The sequence below is a fragment of the Sarcophilus harrisii genome, chromosome 2 (genome assembly GCF_902635505.1).
Source record: "Sarcophilus harrisii chromosome 2, mSarHar1.11, whole genome shotgun sequence".
NCBI classification, from domain to species: Eukaryota; Metazoa; Chordata; class Mammalia; order Dasyuromorphia; family Dasyuridae; genus Sarcophilus; species Sarcophilus harrisii.
The window spans coordinates 448441577-448467137 of NC_045427.1; the positions used below are offsets into that span (position 1 = coordinate 448441577).

At 35.8% G+C, this 25561-nt stretch overlaps 1 protein-coding gene across 2 annotated transcripts in view; it reads right to left on the reverse strand.

Annotated features, from left to right (window-relative positions):
- NR6A1 (nuclear receptor subfamily 6 group A member 1) overlaps positions 1-25561 on the reverse strand; it is a 247539-nt gene that overhangs the window by 30222 nt on the left and 191756 nt on the right. For both annotated transcript variants that reach the window (XM_031954288.1, XM_031954287.1), the window contains exons 3-5: positions 15890-16132; positions 3687-3742; positions 1228-1382 (exon numbers count right to left, since the gene is read on the reverse strand). In XM_031954288.1, the coding sequence (XP_031810148.1) occupies positions 1228-1382; positions 3687-3742; positions 15890-16132 (454 nt within the window). The remainder of the gene's footprint in view (positions 1-1227; positions 1383-3686; positions 3743-15889; positions 16133-25561) is intronic.

Here is a 25561-nt window from a genome sequence, read left to right on the forward strand (position 1 = left end):
CTGAAGTCTCCCTTTTCTATGCTATTCCCCCCCAAAATGGATTTTGTCCTTAATAATGCTTGCCTCCATCAATTCTACTTTCACATATTAAAATAATTTCTTTCTTCCAAGGTCTGTTTATGTGACCCCTAGGCTGGGCTAGCAGGATTCAAAATTCAACCCAACTCACAACTCTTACAGCAATGTGTCTGGACTTCTTTGCATTAATCACCATCTAACTTTCATATCTTATCTGTGTTTCCATTTTGTCTCTGCAACTAGACCATAAACTCTTTAAAGGAAGGAACCCTGGTCTTATTCGACTTTCTGTAGATCACAGTGACTCTTAGGACAATAAGGACAATATCTGGCTCAGAATTATCGCTTGTTATTAATAAATGGTTTTGAACGATAATAATAGTTTATAAAATGCTTTCTTCAGAACAATCTTCTGAATTAAGTAGGGCAAGTATTAGGGCAAGTTTTACAGACAGAGAAATGTAGGCTCAGAAAAATAAAGTGACTTGTTCAATGAATTCATGGAGCTCTTAAGGAGCAGAGTTTTGAAATTAAGTCCAAGTCCTCTGACTCCAAGTCCAGTATTCTTTCTATTACAACACAGTAACTCAAATAAGAGTAAAGGAAAATCAGAATCCCACTTCACTTAATAGCAGAGGAAACAAACACTGAACATTTAGATACTTTCTTTAAGGTCACAGGAAAGTCTACAAGTGAAACCAGTTTCCAGACTCCTGGGCTAATAATCTCTAATAAGAAACTTCATAAATTTTCAACCCAGAAATGTAATTTTTTTTTTTTAAATAAAGATTTTCAAGGAACTCCCAACCCATAATTATAAATGACAAGGAGAAAGACATAAGTTCTTGGAAATGGCCATAAAACACAATGTTAAAGCCAGACAGAACCTTTAAAAAAAAAACAAAAAAAACACAAAAACAAAAACAAAAAAAACCAGGATTGTTACAACAAATTATTTAAGTTGGAACCTTAAAAAAAAACTGTTAGAACTGAGAACGTTATTTACTCAATGTCTTTATTTTATTGACGCTATAGCTTTCAGGATATTGCAAATCTATTAACTAAACACTTCTTGAAGGACATTTTATCTCAAAATGAGGTAGGCAAAAAAGTTTCTAATTTTAGAGTCCCATTCTTAAAGAACTATTAATTCAATACGATAGACATTGAGAAAATAAGAGGAAAGTATATTCTTTTTGAGGATCCCACCTTGAGGACAGTGTAGAAACTGGTGAAGGCTGGTTGCTCTCAGAAACTCCATTGCCAGGGGAACTATGGTCACTGTCTCCATTGGTGCTCCAATGGTTTGCCTCTTCCTCAAATTCTTGCCCAGACATAATTCTTTCAATCTCTTCCTCTGATATCTTTGGTAGGGAATGAAAAATTACCTGTTATTGTGGGGATTGCAGCTCATATTAACATAAGATGTTAAAGGTAGAAGGAGTTAAAAATATCATCATATGGAATGTCAAGACTGGAATACTCAACACAAAATACCTAGAACTAAAAGAGAATAACAATATTAGAATTGAAAAACACCTCTGAACATAGAACATCAGATGCTTTCCAATCCAACACTGCCATCTTTTCCTGGATGATTAAAATGAAGCTCAGAGAAGTAACATAACTTTTTAAGGTCACAAAGTTAGTTAGAAGAATGGGCATCAAAGGTCCAAGTATCCCAAGTTCCAGCCCAGGGCTCTCTCCAGAATAACACAGAATTGACAGACATGAGTGGGGATTTTGTCTTTATACTGACTGTATAGTTGGTTCCTGGGGTATTTGACATGAAAAAAATGAACTCACTGCTATTTATATACACAGTTTCTTCTTTTATTTTCTGGTCACATGTAGAGAAAAAGCAAATAATTTTTCTTAGGAGGCCTAGAAGCTATGGGAACAAATTACAAAGAATTTTATAAGCCCCATCCAGACAAATGGTATCATCAATCAGTAGGACATTTACTAGGTTCCCCACTTTGCAACAACTTAAGACAAGATGATGACAGGATTTATTGGAGACTTTTCAGGACTAGAAGGGCTTGTTCCATTTTAGAAGGCACAGCCATGCCCTGTCAATCAGATAGTGAAGAGATTTACAGGTATGTTTGGGTGGTGAAAAGGTTTGTTAGTATGTTTATGCAACGAGATATCAGACACTCTGGACATCACAGGGCCTCATTTGAAAGGAATTTCTTTCATAGGGCATAGTAGGCCAATTCCTTTTATCATATAATGTTAACACTAGGAGGGTCCTCAAAACATGGAACATTAGAACTATATGAATACTGTAAGAGTGGAAGAGACAGAAGAAGCTTAGAACATTGAATACCTAATTGTAGGGACACATGCCAATAAATTCCAGTTTATTAGGGAGGATGAGGCTGACAGATCTAAGTTCAGTTGTTCTGAAATGCAGTGGGCTATGGTGATTGGGTCTCTACACTAGGTCTGGCATTAATATGGAGAGCACCCAGTAAGCAGGCCTTCATGTTGTATTAGGAGGGGTGAACTAGTCAAGGTTAGACACTGAGCAGATCAAAATTCCTGTGCTAATCAGAGTGGAATCAGGCCTGTGAGCAGTCTCTGTATTTCTAGCTTACCTGAGATAGAAAGACCTGTCTTTAAAAAAAAAAAAAAATGTGGGGGAAAGGAAAGGAAGAGAAGAAAAGGGGAATGGAATGGAAAGTAAAACGAGTAAGGAGAAAAGAAAGACAAATGAAAGGAGAATACAGAATTTAAAGAACATGAAATGCTAGACCTTAACTATAAAATGTACAGATTAGAGCTAGAGAGAACCAAAGAGATAATCATCACGTTACAAATGAAGAAATGAAAGCCTAGGGTGAGGAACTGATTTGTTCATGTTCCATAGCTAGCTAGGTCACAAACAGATCCAGTATTCCAACTTAGGTTTCTTGGCTTTCAGTTCCATGTTCATAGAACACAGAATTAAAAATTTTGTTAAACACAGAAAAGAGCCCCTGATATATTATTATATAGAAAACCTAGGGTCCTTAATTGTTTCCAGAGGCAGTATGCTACAGCAACAAGAATTATGGATTTGTCTGCAGAAGATTTGGGTGTGAGTCTCCAATTCCTCATCTGTAAAATGAGATGGTTGAATCAGTTGATTTCTCAAGTCCCTTTCCATTTCTAAATCCTATGATCTATATCGACATAATTTGACTCACACAAAAAGCATTTGATAGTGATGGCTGTTCACTGGGAATGAGGGGACATTTAAGAATTTTTCTCAAATATAAGCCTTCTACTACTGGAATTCATTATAACTTGAGGAGATGGTAGAACATAAGCAGTTTTCTATTTATGTTTGCAATCAATGTTTTTGTATATCCTGGAACAACTAGAGTAGTAGTTCTGCTAATTTCTGAAGGGCAAGGCTGCTTATGATCACATATAACGGAAAATAAACTCTTAAGAGGGCCTTAAGAGTCACTGGAAAAAAAAAAAGCTTTGCAATAAGACTCAGGCACAGTATCTATTAGAAATCTTAAGGATGTTTTTGGAGGGCAAAGGCAATTATTCCATGTACCCTGGCATGAGAGGAAACTCTGGCACAGATGTATTCACAAGGCTTGGGAATGAACAGATGGAAAACACATAGTGCCCTTAGGACGCTTGATAGGTAAGGGCATAGTACCAACCTGGACAGGCCCAATGCTTTTGTTCCTGCCTCCTGGCATGCCATCTTCTCTGATTGCTGAAAGGAAACAGATGTCAGAGTAGTTAGAAACATCTCTAAAAATCTGGAATAACAACAATAACCCACATTTCTTTCTATAATCCTTTATACTTACAGAATATTTTCCTCATAACAACCTTGTGAGGCCAATAGTTCAAGAAGCTGAGAAGGACTTTAAACACATAATGTTAGAACACAGAACACGTAACAGAGGATTCAGGAAAGGATTCTTAAAAGAGGCAACATTTGGGCACAGTGCCATGGAGGGCCAGGAACAGATTTTCTATTAAATTTCTTCTTGTTAAAGAAGAAGGAACAGAGGTCCATAGAAAAATACATGGAAGTGAAGCAAAGGAGGGAATCAGAAAGACAAAAAACACAGATAAAGAAATTTGTTTAAAAAAAAAAAATTCTCAGTGGTTTTTAATTTAATTAGGGGATGAAGTCTTCAATATTATCTTGATATAATAGTTTATGAATAGTTGGTTGGTTTTTTTTGGGTTGTAGCAGCAAGTGAAGATACAAGAAAGGTGTTTATTATTGAACAAATTACTACCTGCTATGCTACCTGCCATCTATGATCTTGAGAAGGATACTTAACTTCAACTAAGTCCCAGTCTCTTCTTCAATAAAATAGGATTAACATTTTAATTAGATACTAAACATGGTTGTGAAGACAATGCTTCTTAAAGTACTTTAGAGCTACTATTTATTCCCGGACTATAAAACTAGAAACTTCTTATACATTTTAATGTCTAACATAAAAACAGATGGTCAGTAAATGAATAAACAACCTTCTTTTATCTTTTCCACATTCACCAGGATATCCACCAACCAATATCAATTACTTTTTGTTGTTGTTTTTCAGTCGTGTCTCTTGGTGACCCAATTGGGGTTTTCTTGACAGAGATATTGTCAAGTATGCCATTTCTTTCTTCATCTCATTTTAAAGATGAGAAAATTGAGGCAAACAGGTTAAGTACTTTGCTTAGGGTCACACAGCTAATAAGCATCCCATACTGGATTTGAACTCAGGTCTTCCTGACTCTAAGCCCAGTGTTCTATCTATTATAACAATGAGCTGCCTTCTACTCAGTATCAATAAGCAGTTATTAACTGTCTACTACATACTAGGAATTGTGCTTAGTACTCGTGGTAAACACCAGACTTAAGGGTATGCTGTAAAGGGGGAGACAATATCCATAAGAAGTTTCAGCTGCAAGTTAGGTAGCAAAGGCCCCTTGGATCCCCGGGGTAGGGTGGCAAAATAGGTGTTAATTCATTCTCTAATGATAGGATAAAATAATATCAGTTTCTGATCTTAAGCCATTTGAAAGAGGCAAGGACATTATTTGTGAGAACTAATTTAACCTGTACCTGAACAGCAATTTCTGCTATAAGGAACTTATTACTTTTTAAGGCAGCCCATTAATACACTCTTGGCTAACTCTATATAAAGTCTTTTCTTCTTTCAAGCCAAAACCAGTAAGTCTATGCTACTTCAAAATTTCTAAAGTGAAGGGGTTCTGATTCTAGGTTTTAGAAATTACTTTCAGTGACCTCAAAATCTTTAGCTGCCCTGGTTAGAAGGAAGATCTAGCAGATGTCAGCTTGGAAAAGAGACTTATTTCTGAACTTTAATAAGATTTTTGTGGGAAAAGCTTTTGGAAGGTTATGAAGTACTATAGAAAATAGATCTATTTGATTCCAATAGATTTACCATGAAAAAATCATCTAAATCCAGAGAGAGAACTAAATACATCTATTTTCACCTTTCTTTGGTTTGTTAGTTCTTTCTTGTGTTTTTCCCCTTTTGTTTGTATTATTTTTCACAACATGACTAATATGGAAATAGGTTTAAAATAATTGTATTGTATAACATATATATCAGACTGTTGCCTTGGAGAGGGAGATGGGAGAAAAAAAATTTGGAACTTGAAATCTTACAAAAACAAATACTGGAAAGTATTTTACAAATAATTGAAAAATAAAATACTACAAGTTTAAAAAAATAAAAAGAAAATCAAACTATTATTCCTACTAGTAAAGCTCTTTAGATATTTACAGACAGCTATCCCTGCTCCATAGATCAGAACCCCTTCACTTTAGTTTTGAGGACACTGAGTCCCAAAGGGCTAAGTGACTTTTCCAAGGTCACAGAGTAGCAAGAGAGTAGTCAGGAGTCAAACCCAAGTTTTCTAATCCTGAAGCCACTGGTGTTCCACTGATATCACACCTGAGACTGAACTCTCTTGTATTCATGACCTTTGTTTCAACATGAACAAACACAGGTGCCCATTATTGGCTTCTGAAACCAACAGTCTGTTCCTTTAAGTTCCTTCTGTGAAGTTGAAATGAACTTCTCTTCAACTTCTAATTTCTGAAATCATTTTGAATTGTTTCTTGGAGACAGTAAGAGAACTAGCTCCTTGGCTGAGCTTCAATTCTTGTAGAAGTATGATTATACACTTAGATATAACTATGTATTTAGAGAAGGACATGACAAATCACTTCATTATCTTTGCTAAAAAAAACTCCAAGTAGGATTATGAAGAGTTAGACATGCCTGAAACAACACAGCACTATGTAACATCAACGTAACTATTTATATAAAAACATATGCCCAGGGCAGTGGAGAGAGTTGGATGTCAGAAGATCTGAATTTCGAACTGGCATCAGTCATTTATTTACTAGTTGTGTGACCCTACCTGAGCAAGTTACTGCTTTCTAGAATGACTAGAATAATGCAAAGCTCTCCCAAGACTTCTTCCATGTACCCATCTTTTCATGACCTTCCCAATACTGACTATTCCCCTCTTTTGTCATCTTTATCAATTTGTTGAGTGTTTGAATTTCTTTTATTATAAATGATTTGGAATATTCTTTCACATGTTAATGGTTTGAAATTCTTTTGAGAACTATTTGTTCATATAACCTTATTGACTAGGGTAAGTTGAATTGAATTTTAACATCAATTCTTAGATTTTTAACCAATAAATGAAATGAACCCCCATCTGATTCAATAATTGTACTTCTCTAGACTATATATACCAACAGTTCCTTCAATTCATAGACAACCTAACAGCATCACAGGCACCCTGATGGGTAGGGAAACCTAAATTTAATGCGTTTTCTCTCATTAGAAATTTTTGCTTGCTGTCTAAGTAGCTGATCAATAACTCAATTACTAAGAACCTTTATTATGTGAATGGGCTCTCAGAAGGAAAAGAATTATTTTGGAAGCAATATGGTAGAAATGGAAAAATTCCAGAGGACCTGCTGCAGCAATCTCATCTCTGCTACAAATTCTTTATTTTAGGTAAATCATTTTATCTTCCTGAGTCTCAGTTTGCTTGTAGCAAAATTATGGGATGAGACTGCTCAGATACCTTAGAACTCTAACATTCTGTGTTCTAAGAATGCCAGTTCTAACATTTTAGAAGAACTTAAGTCTCTCTTCCAATATTACCATTCTTTGTTCTCTGCTCTAATATTCTATAGTTCAAGGTTCTACATACATCTGATGTATGATTCAAAGTCCCTTCTGTCTCTAACACTTTGTAATCTAGGTCTTTACCAGTTCAAATGTTGAATGGTTTAGTGCTGCTATGAGTAGATTCAGTTAAAATACTCATTACATTTTCAGTTTTGTCTTCTTGGTAATGACCAGGAGATGTCAGTGTTTCTCTCTCAGTCAGCTACGAATAGGCAAATTATTGTTAGGTTTTGCTATTTTCTGCCAAAATGGGGGACATTGCCCACCACCTCTCTACTCTCCTCTTTTATAACAAGGGGAGAAAAGTTAGCTTACCCCTTTCTTCCCAAAAAACAAACAGAATTTAGTACAAGAAGGAAAAAAAAAAACCTTCCTAAACTCCTCCCTCTGTGAAACTAGGCAGACTGTGTTGCAGCCACTAAAACCTAATAGCAGGAGTGTGCTGGTAAATGTTTTAACAACCAGTTGTAGAACTATAGGGGAAAAGAGAATGTTTGCATGATACTATGTTAGGTTTAATCTGCATTATTAACATTTTTTCTGTTACTTTCCTCTCTTAAATCTAAACAAAAACAAACCATTAAATCAAGCCTTGGAACGCTAATATTTGCTAATTTCTGAGGTATAAATGATATATCTTTAAAAGAAGACAGGCAGTAAAAGCAAGCAATGGAAGTGTAAAGACTCAACATAAACTAGATGAGGGGGGAGTGAATTAGTGGCACAGTTAGCAAGATATTACAAGGTGATTGAGGCTCTAGAGAGGCAGCTTATAAAAGCACGAATACTAAATTTGGGTACAAGAGTCCTGGCTCTGCCACAGACCAGTAACATGGCTGTGGGTGAGTTACTCCTTCCTTTCTGGGCCTCATCTAGGCCAGATCTAGACTCACAACAATCATATGAAATATGATATGCCACTATTGGTATCCCAATCTACAGATGAAGAAACTAATGTCCAGAAAGGGGAAGCTTATTGCCAAAAGAGACATTTTACAGCTTATTCTCTGACAATGGGGAAAATTATTTTAGCCTCTCTGGAACTCAATTTCCTCCTCTGTAAATGAAGGGATTGAAAGAGATGATCTGTAAGATTTTTCCTAGTTTGAAATCCCTTTATCCCCTTATCATAGGGAGAGCTGACATGTCCACCCTAGTTTACATATCCCAAGACAGTATGATATAACAGAAAAAGCCCAGCATTTGATCTGGAGTTAAAAGAACTAGGTTTGGAACTAATTGAAAGGTCTGATGCAAAGACAGTGAAGGACTGGAGAAAAGTATGGATGCCTTAGGGATTTGTAATTTCAGGGCCTTTGTTTCGTAGTAAAATGAGTGGAGAGGATTCAAGATGTAAGGGCTTTTAGAGCTTCAAATTCTATGGTTCTTAAAGTCCAGTGCTAATTCCATTCCAATGCACTGGTTATCAAAACAAATCCAAAGTCCTTTTTTCAGTAACTAACCCGTCTTATCAGGAAGAGATAGGAGAAAGAACTCATCTTTATGACTTGGTAAGAACACTTGATGTCAGTCCCTTTGGGGATAAATCAGTGACCCTGAGCAAGAACAATGACCCTGAGCAAGAACAATGCACTGCTGAAGATCTTTTATGTTCTGGTGTTCAAAGTTTCTCTGTGGATAAAATTCACTGAGTATTAAATCTGGAATTGGGAGGACTCGGGTTCAAAACCTAAGTGTAGCATTTATTAACTATCACCTAATATCTTTAAACTCCGGTTTTCTAATCAGTAAAACGGGAATTATAATACCCACCTCACTGGGTTAGGAACCTTGAAATGACAACAGATGCAAAATATTTTGCAAACCTTAAGCTATATATAAATATCAGTTATTGTTATCATTACTGAACCAAAAAAAAAAAAAAAAAAAAAAAAAACCCCAAAACCCCACATCCCATGAATAACTCTTGTTATTAAGAATCCAAACAGTGAAGTCACGGGGAACAAGCCCTCCCTGTATGAAAATTTAATTGGCAGGAATCATAGTGCCAATGCAATCATCATTTCCTTTCAGCACCTTTGCCTATAACATCCTATCTTAAAGAGATAAACACATAATGTATTAGTTTTGGACTTATAAATGGATGATTTAAATCTAGTCTAGTTTCTGACACTTAGTACCTAGTGACAAGCTCTCTCTCTTTTTTTTTTTTAAAGGCTACTTGATTAATAGATCCTTGGACATAATGTTCCTAGATCCTGTCAAGGCTTTTGACATAATCTTTCATAGTATTCTTTTGGACATGAAGGAGAAATGTAGGCTAGATGATAGTACTATGAAGTTCAATGACTAAAGGGAATAATAATCATGAATGAGCTGCTATCAATTTGAAGAGTGGTCTTTAGTGATGTCCTATTATCTGTCCTTCACCCTGGGCTACTAACATTTTTACCAATGACCAGGGATAATAATGCAGATGGAATAGTTAATTTTATAGTTATGAAACTAGGATAGCTAACATCATAGAGAACAGAATCAAATTCTAAACCCACCCCCCAAAAATTTCTAAAAGCTAGAATTATGGGGAAGACAAGGCTAGATAATCATTCCAATAAGAAAAGATCTTGAAGTTTCAGTGAACTGAAAATACAATAGCCAAAAGAAGCTAATGTCCCCTCAGGCCTCATCCTCAAAGAAAGATGTGATAAGCCACTGCAATCTGCCAAGGTCTGATCGCCTCTTTAGCACAGAGATTTCTGCATTACATCTAAAAAGGGCAGTAGCATGACAAAGTAAAACATATTCAGAAAAGGGTGACCAAGATATAGAAGTAATTGGAAATCATCAGGATTAACTGAAGAAACTGGAAATGTTTAACGTGAGTAGAATATAACTTCTTGAAGTTTGAAATTCTTTTTCATTCCACTTTTTTATTCTGAGTACCTAGTATGGTGCTTTGCACATAGTAGGCTTTTAATAAATATTTCTTGGATTGAAGTAGAAAAGAACATCTCAAACTTTCTCAATAGGAAGGCATATCAGACATATATTTAGGACCCATATAGAGCTATAACAACAAGTGTAAACTACAGAAGAGGATCTTTTGGGGGGATTTTCCTGGAAAAAAGACCACTCATTCTAGTGGATGCCTGTTGAATTGAGCTGAATCAGTTATAACATTAGAGGACAGAATTATATTTCTGACCGGGGTCTAAGAATAATATTGTGTTAAAACTGGCAATGTCTTCATAACAGGAAATATTTTACAAAGCAATAACTCATTTCACAACTTTAAAGATTAATTTTAAGGAATATATTTTTCAGTCCCAATTTGCAAAGTAGGAAATCAGGGTCCACAGAAATAAAAAGATTTGCCTATAGGTCACAAAAATTCTGCCAAATGGAGCCTGGATATGGACCCAGATGTCCTGACTCCAATCTTAATACTATCTGTACTAGGCTTTCTCTATACTTATGATATAGAACACACAGAATGTTCAAGAGGGAAGAAACTTTAAAGGGGTAGTGTTAGAACATAAAAGCTACAACATTAGGATAGCTGAGAATTAACCTAATAATAAATGGGTCACTGCTGGATGAGGACTAAAGCACATCTATATTCTTAAAATTTTTAGCTCAACTTGGCCTGGCATGCAGTGGGCATCATCCTTCTTAACTTGGTTTTTGTTTCAATGATGGTGATACTTTAAAATCAGTTACAATGAAAACATTGCCATTCTTTGTTTTTTAAACGTCTTGAGCAAAAAAGAACAAGGATGGACAAGAGCCTGTTAAATAATAATAATAAAAAAACAATCGTTCTATATCTATAAGAATTCGTTCTATATCTATAAGAATTCTGGTAATGCCAAGAAAAGAGGAAAGACAGAAAGAAAAAGAAGGCCTAAAGTAACATGACTGAGGACAACAACCAAATAAAAAAACACTTGAAAGAATTCTTCAATTCTTCATTTTCCCTCAGTATTCATAGCTAATCAGTTGCCAAAGAAGTCAATCAATAAACATTTATAAAGTATCTACTAAGTGCCAGAAACTGTACAGATGCTAAGGAAAGAAAAGACAAAAGCAAAACATCCCTGGTCTCAAGGTGTTAACATTTTAATAGAGATAGTCCTATTCATTCTATCTACATGACATCACTCCAATTCGATCATTCTCCTAGTTCAAACTCTTATTCTCTGTCCTGGTCTAACAAACAGATAATAGCCCAACCGGTTTCAGTAGTGCTTCCAGTCTTTCATTTCCTTATTTATTTGGTCCTTTACGTGAACTACCAACATAAACTTAATGCATGTTTTAAATCATATACTCTTCTATTCAAAATCGTAATTGATTCCCATGGGATCAAGTCCAGACTCCTAATGCTATTCCTTCAATGCTCTCCACAATCTTTCTTCACTTTTGTTTTCCACTACTTCTTCATGAACTATCTGCTTCTGCCCAAATGAACTGGCTCTCTGTCTTCTGAGAACCACTTTGTCACCACTTCCAAGCTGTATTTGTCAGTTACTTTTCCATTCTTTGAGGCCCCTTTCAAAGGCCACTTCCTTTAGGAGGACTTTCCTGATTTTCCCTTCTCCTAGGTGAAGCCAGAAGATAGCCCTTCCTCTCTAATGCACCCACATAGCATATCTTTCCCTTGCTGCATTGATTTCCCTTGGGCTTGCCTAAGAATTATTACCCATGTCCTGGTCTTTTCTATCCTACTAGAATAGACGCTCACTGGGTTGCAGAGGAAATGAGAGGGAAGGAACATCATAAGATATGTCTCTTAGAGTCATAAAATATGACTCTAAGGTCCTTTACAATTTATAAGACCTGATCTGAGTAGATCCCCGGAACATTTCTGCAAGACAACTCAGTCCAGCAGGCATAATTTCAGGTCAATTCATCAAATACTTAATGTCCATTATATGTAACGTAGGTACTGTGTAAGGCCCTTGGGATATACAGACAAAACCAAAATAGGCCTCAATGGCTAACAGAGGAAAGGGGAAGAGGAAGAGGCAAAAGACACACACACACACAGTAATTTGAGGAAACTTAGCATTAACAACTGAATAGTCACTGAAGCTTCTATAGAAAAAGTAAAATCTAAATGAAGCTTTGAAGGAAGATGAGAATAGCGCAGAGGAAGAAGGATTATTATATATTCCAGGTATGGGAGACAGCTTGCACAGAGGTAGAAGACAGAAGGTCAAGTTGGGAGAAAAGTTTTCCAGTCTTTGTAAAGACTTTCCTATCTGGAAAACTGGGTTGAAGCCAAATTGTGAAGGGCTTAAAAAAAAGACTAGGAGAAGGGTTTGCAATGTATCCTAGAGGCAATAAGAAGCCCTAAAAGATTTTTGGGTGAGGTAGTGATGTGATGAAACTAGTTTCCTCAGATATGGGGAGCAAGACACAGTCTGTGTAGAAAAATAAGAAACTGAACAGGGATATCAATTAGGAAGCAATTACAATGCTTCAGGAGAGAGGTGATTAAGGTTAGGACTTGGGGTAATAAAATTTAGGAGTGAAAAGAAGGGAAGGATTTGAATAATGTTGTGGAGGTGGAATTAATAAGACTTAACAACTAGTAGGAAATGGTAAAAACTGGGACTCAGAGAGAATAAGTGATTTGCTCAAAGTTTCTTAGGCAGCAAGTAGCTGAGACTACAGTTTTTTGACTTTAAGTTAGATATTCATTCTACCACACCACAACTACCATATGCACAGCTACCTATGAGGTCCTTGAGGGGAAGGATTATGTCTCTTACTGATGTGTTGATTTGTATTTTTCCAGCACAGTTCCTTGTAGATAGGACACTTAAGAAATATTTGTTGAGGAAATTATTGGCTGCCTAAGGAGTTCCCCTGTAAAGAATCTTTGTACAGAATGTTAGAACAGAAATCATTAGACCAACAGAGATCATTAACAGACAAATGTTAGAGCTAGAAAGGACTTTAAAGCACAGACCATTAAGAACTAACTAAAAACATTCTTCAGTACATGAACATGTATATGGAAGGAACTTTGGAAAGCATTTGAGTGAAGAGCAACAGATTTTTAAAAAATATACTCTAGGACTTGGCTTCAGACCTCTTCAACCATCTAGGTATTTAGGAGTGTTTTCTTTCTTTCACTCTATACTAACTGGAGCAGCTGATAAATATGTGAACTTCATTAGTTAAAACTTCAGACTTTAAGAAGTGAAAGAGGAAATACACCTACTTAATTCTAACAAAGAATTACCTTAGAAAAAACAGGAACCTTGGGAGTACATGATCATTTCATTAGCTTCTGTTCTGGGGAAGAAAAGGTTGATGCATGTGTACCCTAAATTGTGGGAGAAGATTTCACAGTCTCACAGGTAGAAGCAGACTTTGAAAAGGAAGCTGGCTCAAGAGGGTTGAGAATGGGACTCCTGAAAAAGTCTCCCAAACAAGGAGAAAAAGCAGGTACTGCCCCAAAAGACTAAAAAGTTTTGACTACACATGCAGCTCATCAAATTCAGATTTTAAAATGGCTTACACAGAATATGGAGGCGACTGCAAACAACTGAGAATGGACATAAAGGAAAAGCATGGTCCTAATAAGAATGTATTTGCAATGCTAATGCACAACACATAAGCTTAAACTAGCAAGGAACATGAAGAACAACAAAGAAATTTGGAATGAAGGACCAGAAAAGGATCACAGGAAAGAGAATGCTGCTGTTTAGGACAGACAGCCTGATAGGAAAAAACTAAGAAGCCAGCACTACTCAACTTTTTATTCTTTTATTTTTCCTTCCAAGGAGCAATGATTTTTGGAATGGGAAGGACACAGCAAAAATTATTCACTGGGAGTAAAAAGTCAAGCAAAGTAAGAAAATGATCTAGTATTTAGTAGTTCTTGGAGTTTCAAGTAACCAGACCTGTAAAAATTACTTTTGAGAAGATATAATTTCTGAGCTGTTATTATGCATCTTGGAATGTAGGGAAAAGAAGAGCTGACTTTGCAGAAATGGAGAATGACAAATGACCCAATTTTTTAAAAAAGGAAAAGTATAGAATCCACAAACCAGAGGCAAATGAGCTAGAGTTTTATTCCAAATTCCAAAACATATTATTAAGATGATTTCTGAATATTTTGGCAATAGTGATCATTAAAAGCTAGCTTAGCAAGTCATGCCAGATTAATTTTATTTCCTTTTCTTATAGGATAGATTGTATAACAAGGGGCTGTTATAGAAATAGTTTACTATGATCATGGCAAAGCAAATGATATGGTTTTGTATGCTATTCTTTTGTTTAAAATGGGAGGGGGTAGCATGGTATAGTGTGGGGCTTCTTAAACTCTTTCCACTTGCAACCTCTTTTTTTGCCCAAGAAATTTTTATGTGACTCCAGGTATAGAAGCATATAAAATAAGTATACAAATGAAATATTTACTGATAAAAAATCATTAGGGAATTTATTTCAAAACAATTCTTTGGTATACATATAATTTCACATTTATAAAAAATAAAAGCAAATTTGCAACTAATGAATTGAATTGTACTTGTTTATTTTTACATAAAGAATTAAATCTTAGTGAAATATCTGATATCCTACCATTGCTAAATTTTCAAGACCCCCTCTCACATTCAGTTAAGTGACCCCATATAGGGTTGTGACTCATAGTTCAAGAAGCTTTGGTGTAGTGGATAGTGAGTGGCCTCTGAGCGAGGAAAAACTACTTTGTTCGGTGATGAAAGTCCAACTTTGACATATATTGGCTGTGTGAGAGTGGGCAAATCACTTAATAGTAGTTAGCTTTCTAAAACTATACATTACATATTAGTTGCTGATCTGTATTGGTAAAGCAGGTTCTTTATTGGGAGGCATTCCTGGTGTTAATGAAATCAGGGAGAAGGAAAGAACTAGATACATATCAATTGATGTTATAATATCAACCTGGAAAGCTTGAATTTATATGATCAACATTTTAATCAGTGATATGTGTGAAGGCACTGAAGTCCTGTCAAATTTTCTAATAATATGAAGTTTGGAGGGTTAGCCAACAAGTTGGATAATAAAAGTCAGAATCTTAATGATTCTAATACAAAGATGGGCCAAATCAATGAAATTTAATAGAAATAAATGTTAAAAAGTATGACAGGTTCAAAAATCAGTTTAGCATTAAGTGTATTCTGCTCTTGTCAAACTACACAGAGAATACAAATGTCCTGGGAATCAAATTTTAGAAAAGACACAAGACAAACTTGCCAAGATCATAAGAGGATTAGAAAACATGCACAATGGAGATCAGTTGAAGGATCTGGAAAGAAATCTAGAAAGACAACACAGGTACTGCCTTTAAGTATATGAGTTGTCATATAAAAGAGGGATATTTCTTATATTTGATCCTAGAAGTCAAAACTAAGGGTTACAAGTTATAAAAAGGTACACTTTAATTGTAAGTAGGAAAACCTTGCTAATGATGAAAGCAATACAAAAATTGGAATGAGCTGCTTCTAGGAGGCAAGAGGTCTTTAAGAAAAGGCTACACAAAACTCTATGTAAAAAATTCTTGGTCAAGGGTATGATTTGTAGTAGATAGCTCTACGATCTTATCCAATTCTTAAATTCCATAATCAGCACATGGATCAGGAGAACTCAGGATATTGTGTGTTGGAAAGAACCTAACACTGGTGAGAATTGTGTGCCCACAGAGTTTCTCTTACCTTTCCTGTTCATCCCCATCTGCAGGCACTTGAGCAGGCGGCAATACTGACATCGATTCCGCTGTTTCCGGGACATAACACAATTCTTGTCACGACTGCATCTGTATACCCGCTTGTTACAAATGCTCCTCTTGAAAAACCCTTTGCAGCCTTCACAGGAAATGATACCATAGTGCAACCCTGTAGCTCTGTCTCCACAGATAAGACACGTTCTTTGTTCGGCTCGATCATCTGAAACAGAAACTTAAGAAAAAAAAGTTCACGGTAAAAAGAGCTAAAAAAAAGATTTAAAGAATATGGTATTGCCCCAGGTATCTCTCCCTCAAGAATCCCATCCCAAATTTAAGGAAATGCCAGAGTCTGGTATGTATTCTGGAAAACCCAGTTGTTGTTTATCCTTCCCCTTCAAAAAGGACCATGATTTTTCCTGCATTTTGTGACAAAACTACTTCTCTATCTACTATGATTTTGTTTCCAGCCTCATCATTCAACTGAAATTGTTCCCTCCAAAGTCATCAAAGAATTCTTAAATGCCAAATCAAATAATCTTTTCTATGTCCTCAGTCTTCTTGATTTTTCTTTGACCTAAGACAAAGCTGATCAATCAATTAAGAAACTAAATGAATCTGAATGCCAAACAAAGCATTTTGGTATTTGATCCAAGAGACAACAGGGTCATAGAAACACTGGAGTTTAGGGGATTGTTATGATCAGACCTGTGCTTTAGGTTGAATGTAGGTTGGAGTGAAGAGACTTGAGAATAGGTTGACCCACCATAAGATTATCGCAATAATCTAGGTGTGAAGTGATAAGGGTCTATATTAGAGTAGTGGCACTGCTAGCGAGAGAAGGGGATGTATTCCAGAGATATTGAAAACTCAATATACTTTAGCAACAGCTTGAATATGGGGCTGAGTGAGAGATGATGAGGAATCCAAGATGATTCCTGGATTGGGAGCCTGAGGAACTGGGAAGATGGTTTCCTTGGTTGGTTGAATCCTTCTCCCGAACATATCCTCTGAACCACAGGAGTCTGTTGGGGTTTCTGTGTCCTGTTCTTCCTCTATACTATTTTAATTGGTGATTTTATCAATTCCTATGTATTTAATTATCTTCTCTTTGTTGATGATTCCCAAATCTACCTACCTAAGTGGATATCCAATATATCTTAAATTTAATATGTTCAAAATCAAACTCATTTATCTTTTCCCCAATCCCCCTCCCTTATATATTCCTAAAGCATATATTATCCTTTCAGTCACACAGATCTACCTAGGTTCTATCCTCAACACCTCCCTATTTCTCTCACTTCCTTCCCTTTGTTTTCCCCAACACCAATCTGTTTCCAAGGCTTGCTGATTTCACCTTTTCAATGTTTCTCAAATATGTCTCCTCTCATAATAAAAACATCCTAGTTTAGGCCTCCATTATTTCCTAATTGAACTACTACCATAGCTAGATGGGAGGAGGGGGCAATCAACCTGCCACAAGCCTCTCCCCACTGTAGTCCATCTTCCATTCAGCTACAAAGTGATCACTTAAAGACACAGATCTGACTATCACTCTCATATATTATAAACTTCAGTAATTCTCTAGACCTCCAGGATCAAATGCAATACCCTCTATTTGACATTCAAAGCTCTATACAATCCAGATGCCTTCCTCTACAATTTTCTTACACTTTGCATGCCCTCACACATCCTTTAATCCAAAAACATTGGCCTTCTTGCTATTTCATGAACAAAATATTCTCTCGACTCTGGACATTTTCTGCTTGTTCCCTAATACCTAAAATGCTTTCCTTTCTCATGTCTATCTCCTGATTTCCCAGGCTTTCTTCAAGTCTCAACTAAAATCCCATCTTCTTTAGGAAAACTTCTCCAACAGCTGACTTTTCCTTCCCAACTCTATCCTCCTCCACTTCTACATCTCAGGAAGAAGTGCTCTTTCTCCTTGCCAAGGCAAATCTCTAGAGGGTGACATATAGATATGCATTGTTGATCCCATCCCATCTTCTCTGGTAAACTGCCTCCCATCCCCTTAAGTGTTTCTCCCAATCTACCAATTCTTTCCCTACTACCTACAAACATTCCTATCTGTCCTCCATTCTTAAAAACCTATACTTGATTTTACCAGCATAGCTAGTTTCTGTCCTGCATGCATCTTACCCTTCCCAGCTATACTTCTTTGACAAAATTGGATATACTTGCTGCCTCCACTTCTCCCACTTGAATCTAAATCCTCTGTAGTATGGCTTTCAAATTCAACATTCAACTTATCCACTCACCAGTGATATTTTAAATCCCCAAATGTAATGTTCTCCCTCATCATCAGTTTTCTTTGCCTTTTCTACTAATCACCTTCTATCAGATATGTTCTTTTCTCTTCAATTTCAGGACAATGCTTATTGTTGATTTTTCTTTCTGATGACTAGTTTTCAATCTTCTCTGCTAGTTCTTCATGCCAGTCACACACGGTAACTGTGGTTATCCTTCACAGCTCAGTCCTGGTCCATCTTCTATTCTTCTTTTATACTATCTTGTTTGTTGATGTCATTTATTACTGTGTGTTTAATCATCAACTCTGTGGAAAATTCCCATTCTCTACATATTCAGCCTTCACTGAGTTCCAGTTTCAAAATAGCAACTGCCTTTTGGTCATCTCAAATTGGATGCCCTAATAGCATCTCAAAACACACAAAAATCTAAGTAAGCTTATTAACCTTTCCTAACTTTTCTCTCTTTTAAACCCTATTATTTCTATTTTTTTAAAATTCAATTTTATTTTCATTCCCAAGTCTAACCTTTGCCCCTTGTACCTCTCTCACCCATTGAGAAATCATATGTAAAGACATATAAAATAGATTTCCACATTTGCCACTTCCAAAGGGGGGAAAAGCAAGAAAGAAATAGAAATAATGCTGGATCAAAGAGTATGTACAATTTAATACCATTTGGACCAGTTCCAAAGAGTTTTCAGAATGGTTGGACTAGTTTATACCTTTCACCAATTTGCACTTGTATTTGTACTCTGATTCTATCATCACTTCTTTATCTAGAGGAGGCTGGTATATAACACCATAAGTCCTTTGGAATTGTGGTTGGTCATTTAATTGATCAGTTATTAAGTCTTTCAGAATTATCTTTATAATATTGCCGTTACTATATAATTCACTCTCTGGCTCTGCTCACTTCACTCTACATGGGCTCATTCTGTCTTCCCAGGTTTTTCTGCAACCATCCACTCCATTATTCTTACAGCATAATAGTATTCTACTTTCATATACCATAACCTGTTCAGTCATTCCTCAATTAATAGATATCCTTTCATTTTCCAGTTCTTTGTTACCACAAAAAAGCTGTTATAGATATTTTTTTTTACATATGGACCCATTCCCTCTTCCTTTGATCACACAGATATCTTTGGGATATAAGAACTAATAAACTAGTAGTAGCAATACTGGATCAAGTTTAATAGCTTCTTGGGGAATAATGCCAAATTGCTTTCCAGAATAGTTGGAGTAGCTCACAGCTCTACCAAGAGTTCATTAGTCTACCTATTTTCCTATATTTCTCCAGGATGTCATTTTTCTTTTCTTTTCTTTTTTAATAGTCTTAAACCAAGGTAATGGGTATGAATTGGTTGATTTAATGTACATCTTTTTAATCATTAGTGATTTAAAGCACTTTTATATGGCTATTGATAGTTTTGATTTCTTTCTCTGAAAACTGCCTATTTATATCCCTTCCCTTCATTATTTACCCATTGGCATATGACTCTATCAAACTTTACTATTACTTTCAAAAGCACCACCATCTCCCCAGTCACCTGGACTAAAAACCTAGGTGTCATCTTTGACTCTTCTCTCATATTCACTTCAGATATCAGATATGTAGCTAAGACTCATCATTTCTCCACTCATTCAACTAGTTCAGGTTCTCATCATCTCACATAGAGACTAGTGGAATGCCTCCTGATTGGTTTCCATGCCTAAAATCCCTCTCCACTCCAATCCATTCTCCATTCAACTATCAGTATTTTTCCCCAAAGTATAAAATGTGACCATGCGCCAGTCTCCCTCATACCTCTAATGCCAGGGGTTCCCTAGTATCTCCAAGATCAAATATAACAGACTGTTTGTGTTTAAAGTTATTTCTCATTCCTGGAATACTCTTATCCCTGCTAACTTGTTTTCCAGGCTTCCTTTTAAAATAGTTCAAATCCCACCTTTTACAAGAGGTCCTTCCCTATCTTTTCCATAGCTTGTGACTTCCCTCTAAAAATCTTGGGGCACACATCCCAAAATTCCCTTTGACCTTCTATCTACTTTCTATCTATACTTATATAGTTATTTGTAAATGATCTCTTCCATTAACTTATGAGGCCTTTAAGAATAGGGTCTGTGGATGCATGTTTGCCTTTCTTGCATCCTCAATGCTCAGCACATTGCCTGGCATGTAATAAAGCATTTAATACATGCTTGTTGATTGACTTACAACAGGCAAACAAGTCCACGTGAATTTGGCAAAACTCCTTGCTCACCAAGTAATAGGAAACAGGAAAACATTCTTTCAAATGCATTGATTGATACACAGTAGGAATCAGACAGGCAATCCTATTTAAGGGATGCTCTTATCAGATGCGATACCCCCATGGGAAGCATTTAACATTGTCTGTTATCATCAACACACAGGTACTTCTGACATTGAGGATCTGGACTCTGTGTCTGCTTGTTTCAGTAGGATAAAATTTCAGAAAGCAAGTCTGAGCAAAATGGTAGGGCAGGATGCTGGGACCTAGGGAAGTCTCCCTCAAATCCATCTGAGAGGTCCAAGGTGGATGCTGAGTTACTAGATGTTAGGATAAAAAGACCAAAACAAACCAAAACAAAAAAATGTGAAATGTGCTGAGACCTTGCTCTAAAGTTAATATTATTTGTGAATTCCTGTGCCTCCCTTGAGACCAAGTACAGTCCAGAGAATTAGAACTGTATTCCTGAATATACACAAATTTATGGAAATGAACTGTCAGTCTATGCTTACTTATAGGTCATTAACCAGGGAATTATGACTACCACCACAATACTAGGACCAGTTATAAGTGATTATGAAGTCTAGTCCCAGATTAATCATGAAATTGCCTATGGCTTCACTAGTCTGTAATCTAAAAATACTGCAATTGAGGAAGAAGGGACACTTTCTCATGTATCAAAGCCTTGGAGGATAATCTTATTTGGGGGGAAAAGAACTTCTCTATGGTAATGAGAGGTGGAGGCTCTATTATGTACTCAGGTAATGGTAATTTACATGTGGAGGAAGAACCTCCAACCAAGTTCTCCTTTAATGACTTAACTTAAATAATGTGAAAATGGTTTTGAGTCCTCAGGGACTAAGTTGAAAGGGCCAAAGACCTGACAAATGAAAGCAGGTTTTGAGGACAAGTTCAGTCTATTCATAGAATCATAAAATAATAGATTTAGGGTTGGAATAGACCTCAAAGGTCATCTAGTCCAAAAAGCCTAATTTTACAGATGAGGAAATTGAGGCCAAGAGAGTTTAAAGAATTTGACTAAGGCCACACAGATAAGAAGTTATAGTCAAGATCTGAATCTAGGTCCTCGGATACCACACCCAACATTCTTTCCTCTGTACAGCATTTTCTTCCTAATTCATAGCACCAAAGTGCTAGTCATTAAGTAATAATATTTTTCCCCAGTAAGACCACCTAGGTCTATGCCTAGGCATAGGCAAGCATATATATTGGTAGAGTAAACCTACACTGATTAAGTCATTAATTTTTTTTTTGAATGTTGAAGGTTTATTTTGACTTAATTCAACTTATCTTATAATCTCCTAGGATTCAGAGTTGGAAGTCCTTAAGGGTTATCCAGGACACCTTCCTAATTTTGTTTTATTCAAGATGGCAAAGAGGGGATATGATCTTGGACACAACAAAATCTTGGGTGAAAATGTGTTGTGGAAAGAGTGCTTAGAAATGAATTCAGAGTTTTGGATTTTAAGCCCTGGCTGTGCCACATATCATCTGCATGACAAGTTACAATTTCTTTAGGTCTCACTTTCCTCCTCTATAAAATGAACTAGTTGAAATGACACCTAAGGATTTAGACTTGGGGTCTCAGAAATCAAATCTAGCCTTCTTACCACTGTTCAATTCAAACATTTAATAAGCTATGTGACTATATCACATAAGTCACTATGTGACTAATTTTGTGTGGGACACTGAAAGGAATACTCAGTTTAGATAAAACATAGTCTTTGTCTTCATATGTCTCCATATGGATATGCCATATATAATATGGCATATCTACATATATTATTGTTCAGTTAAGCACAATTAGAATGCTGTAAAACTCTTCAAATATCTGTTAGATGTCAAATAAAAGTTTGATTATATTGCTATAGCTTATCTCTCCTTGCTACCTACTACCATCCTAGCTGGCTGCTTCCCATATTATTTATTGATATGATTTCCCTCCATTCTCTTCATACAATATTAGCATGAGAAATAAAGAAGTGATTCAAAGTAAACACCATTCAGTGCAGACCTATTAGTTGCCTGCACAGATTCCCATGACTGCTTCCCCGGGGTTTCTTTTAACTGTAGTTAATGAAGATCAAAAACCAGAGACATACTTCTTTTTATGTGGTATGTAGATATTGTGTTACCTCAGACTCCTGTCTTCTTCGTCGTCGTCTTCTTTTTTTTAAACCTCAAACATTCTCATTTAAACATCATACTTCATATTTGACATCAATAAAAGTCATTATGTCTTAGCCGATTAGGAAATACATAAGACATTCAAAACCACTAGGCAGAGTCCAGTGAACAGGCCAATTCTGGAAGCCGAATTTTTGTCAAATTTTAGGAAAAACACTGCCAAATCACTTCTCTTTCTCTGGGCCTCAATTTTCTTATTTATAAAATGAATGAATCAGAGCAGATGATCTCAAAGGTCCTTCCTTCTTCCCCTAATCTAAACCCTACATTCCTATAAACTAAAGTCTGAAGTAATTGAAAAGCTATCATATACAGATCTGACCACACGAAATCTCATGTACAAGGCACTCCAGTAGCTTTCCTAATAGTCTATAGGATAAACTCCTCTGTTTGGCCTTTGAAAGCTTACACAAGTTCCCACCCAATCTTTCTATTCTCATTGCAAATTTTTCATTCCCCATCCAGCCAAATCTGCCTTTTCTCCCAGTGTCTTGGGGCCTGACCATCCCACATGGTTGGCATGCACTTCCTCCTTACTTACACCCAGGAGTCCCTCCTCTATTTTAATAGGAAGAGGAAACATGATTAAGCTTAAGAACTGTCTTTTACATGAAGCTTTTCCTTACTATCTCTATTGTTAAGTATTCTTTCTTCTAAACTACCTGGAATTTAACTCTTTTGTACAGATTTGTATTTATTCATACTACTTATATTTTAGTACATATCTGTGGACTTCCCCATTAGAACAAAAACACTTTGAGAATAAAAGATAAAAAGAATAAAGATGAATTCTTTAAAATTTTATAAAATAGCATTTGATACAATGTCGGTAAATTGTATGATAAATAATTTCTATGAGGCATAAAGAGAATTTATTTGACCAAGTTTTAAATAAAAAGGATTTATCCTTTATATTAGTTCAGCCTACCCATAAGCACTTGATATTCTTCCATTTGATTAGACCTGATTTGATCTGTGTGGAAAATGTTTGGTAATTGTGTTCATATAGTTCCTGACTTTGTCTTGGCAGGTAGACTCCTAAATATTTTATATGACCTACAGTTATTTTAAATGGATTTTTTCTTAGTATCTCTTGCTGCTAGACTTTATTGGGGATTTATGATTTAAAAGTCGCCTGGCACAGGTTTACAACCATCTGACACACCAGAATGAGAGACAAACAAATAACCAGAGACATCAAACCGAACTTATATTGAAATAATAATAATGTATTATTTTATTGTCTAGAAGGATGGCCTCCAACTTAAATAGAAACATGGGTTATTGATTTGTATAAGAGAATCCCAATACACACACACTGGCTTAGTTTTAAATTTTGTAATATTACCTAGGTTTTATTATATGTTTTACTTATCTTGTTAAATGTTTCTCAGTTACTTCTTAATCTGGTTCCTCTGGCAGTGTTTGCTACCTTTAATCTAGCCCACTGAAAGGTCAAATGACTTGCCCAAGGTTAAGCCACTTTGTGAAAAAGCTGTACAACTGTACATAAATATGGAACAAGTTTTACTGAGTAGTAGTAGAATAAAAAGTCAGATGTCCACCTCAGTGATCAGTCTCATGGTATTATTGACAAAGGGATTATACAATAGTTCCTTTTCCAAATCTTAGAGGATATTTTAAAATGTAAATTATTGTGTTCTTAAATATTCCCCTTTAGACAAAATGGGCAAATATAGTGATTGTTGGTAACAGCCAACAAACGGAAGGAAGAGAAAGCTGGACAATGGATAAACCTTAACCTAGATGGAACTTTACCCTCTAACTTCCACAATGTACCACTTCTTTCATAATATATTTTAAACAATTTTTCCAAATACAGCCAACTGGGATACAGTGTAAAGAGTACTTAATGTGAGTATCAAAAGATCTGAGTATATGTTGTGGCTCTGCTTACTTCTTTGAGCTTGAGTTTCTTCATCTATCAAATGAGGGATTCAGATGAGATATCTAAGGTCTCTTTTAGTTCTAACATTGTGTGTTTCTAAGACCAAAGCTATAATTAAAGTAGAAAAAGACAGCTGGGTATAGTGGAAAGAGTTATGACCAAGATCAGTAAAACCAACCTAGACCCTCTGACTATCCTATTCACTTTTTTTCTATGAAGACTCAAATATATTAGGGTTTCAAGATGGCATGCATGTTTCTTCTCTGCCTATTAGCATGTTTATAATTCATCCTTGTGCAATCTCTTCCAAATCATCAACTACGTGTACCTTCTTATGTTTCTCTTGCCTTTTGTGTTACCATTTTAAAGTGTCCATTAAGTTCTAGATTTATCATCATCAGGAACTTTGGGAATTCTCTATTTATTTCATTAAAGACCTATACCATCCAGATGTGCAGAACCTGATTATGAACCAAGCACAAATGAGCAAGAAACAAGTTCTAGCAACATATAACTATGTGACTCTAGAAGCAGTCTAGAAGCAGTCTAGAAGAAGTCTAGAAGCAGAATAGCAACTTAATACTAGCCTTAGTCCAGCACATAAGCCCAATTAGAACCTCAAAGAAAAAAAAAATTCTGGCTATAAGGAATAGAATAATATTTGGAAGAAACAGAATACAAAATAGGTAACTAAGAAGGAAAAAAGTAGCAAGAATGAATAACTTAAGGTAATAAACCTTACTCAAGAATTATACCCAATAACTTGGAAATCAGAGTGGGAAAAAAATAGAAACTGACTTCATGAGAAAACATAAAATATTAAAATGAAATCAAAAGACTAATAAATTATAAGGTATATATTATTATACATATCTTATGTAAGATGACCAGGAACAGGTCCAACAAAAATAGATATCTAAGAACTATCATATTACCAGAAAATCATGATCTCACCCACGAAAAAAAGCTCGAATACCATAACACCAACAGTCATAAATGAAATCTAGATCTCTTAATGCCACAGG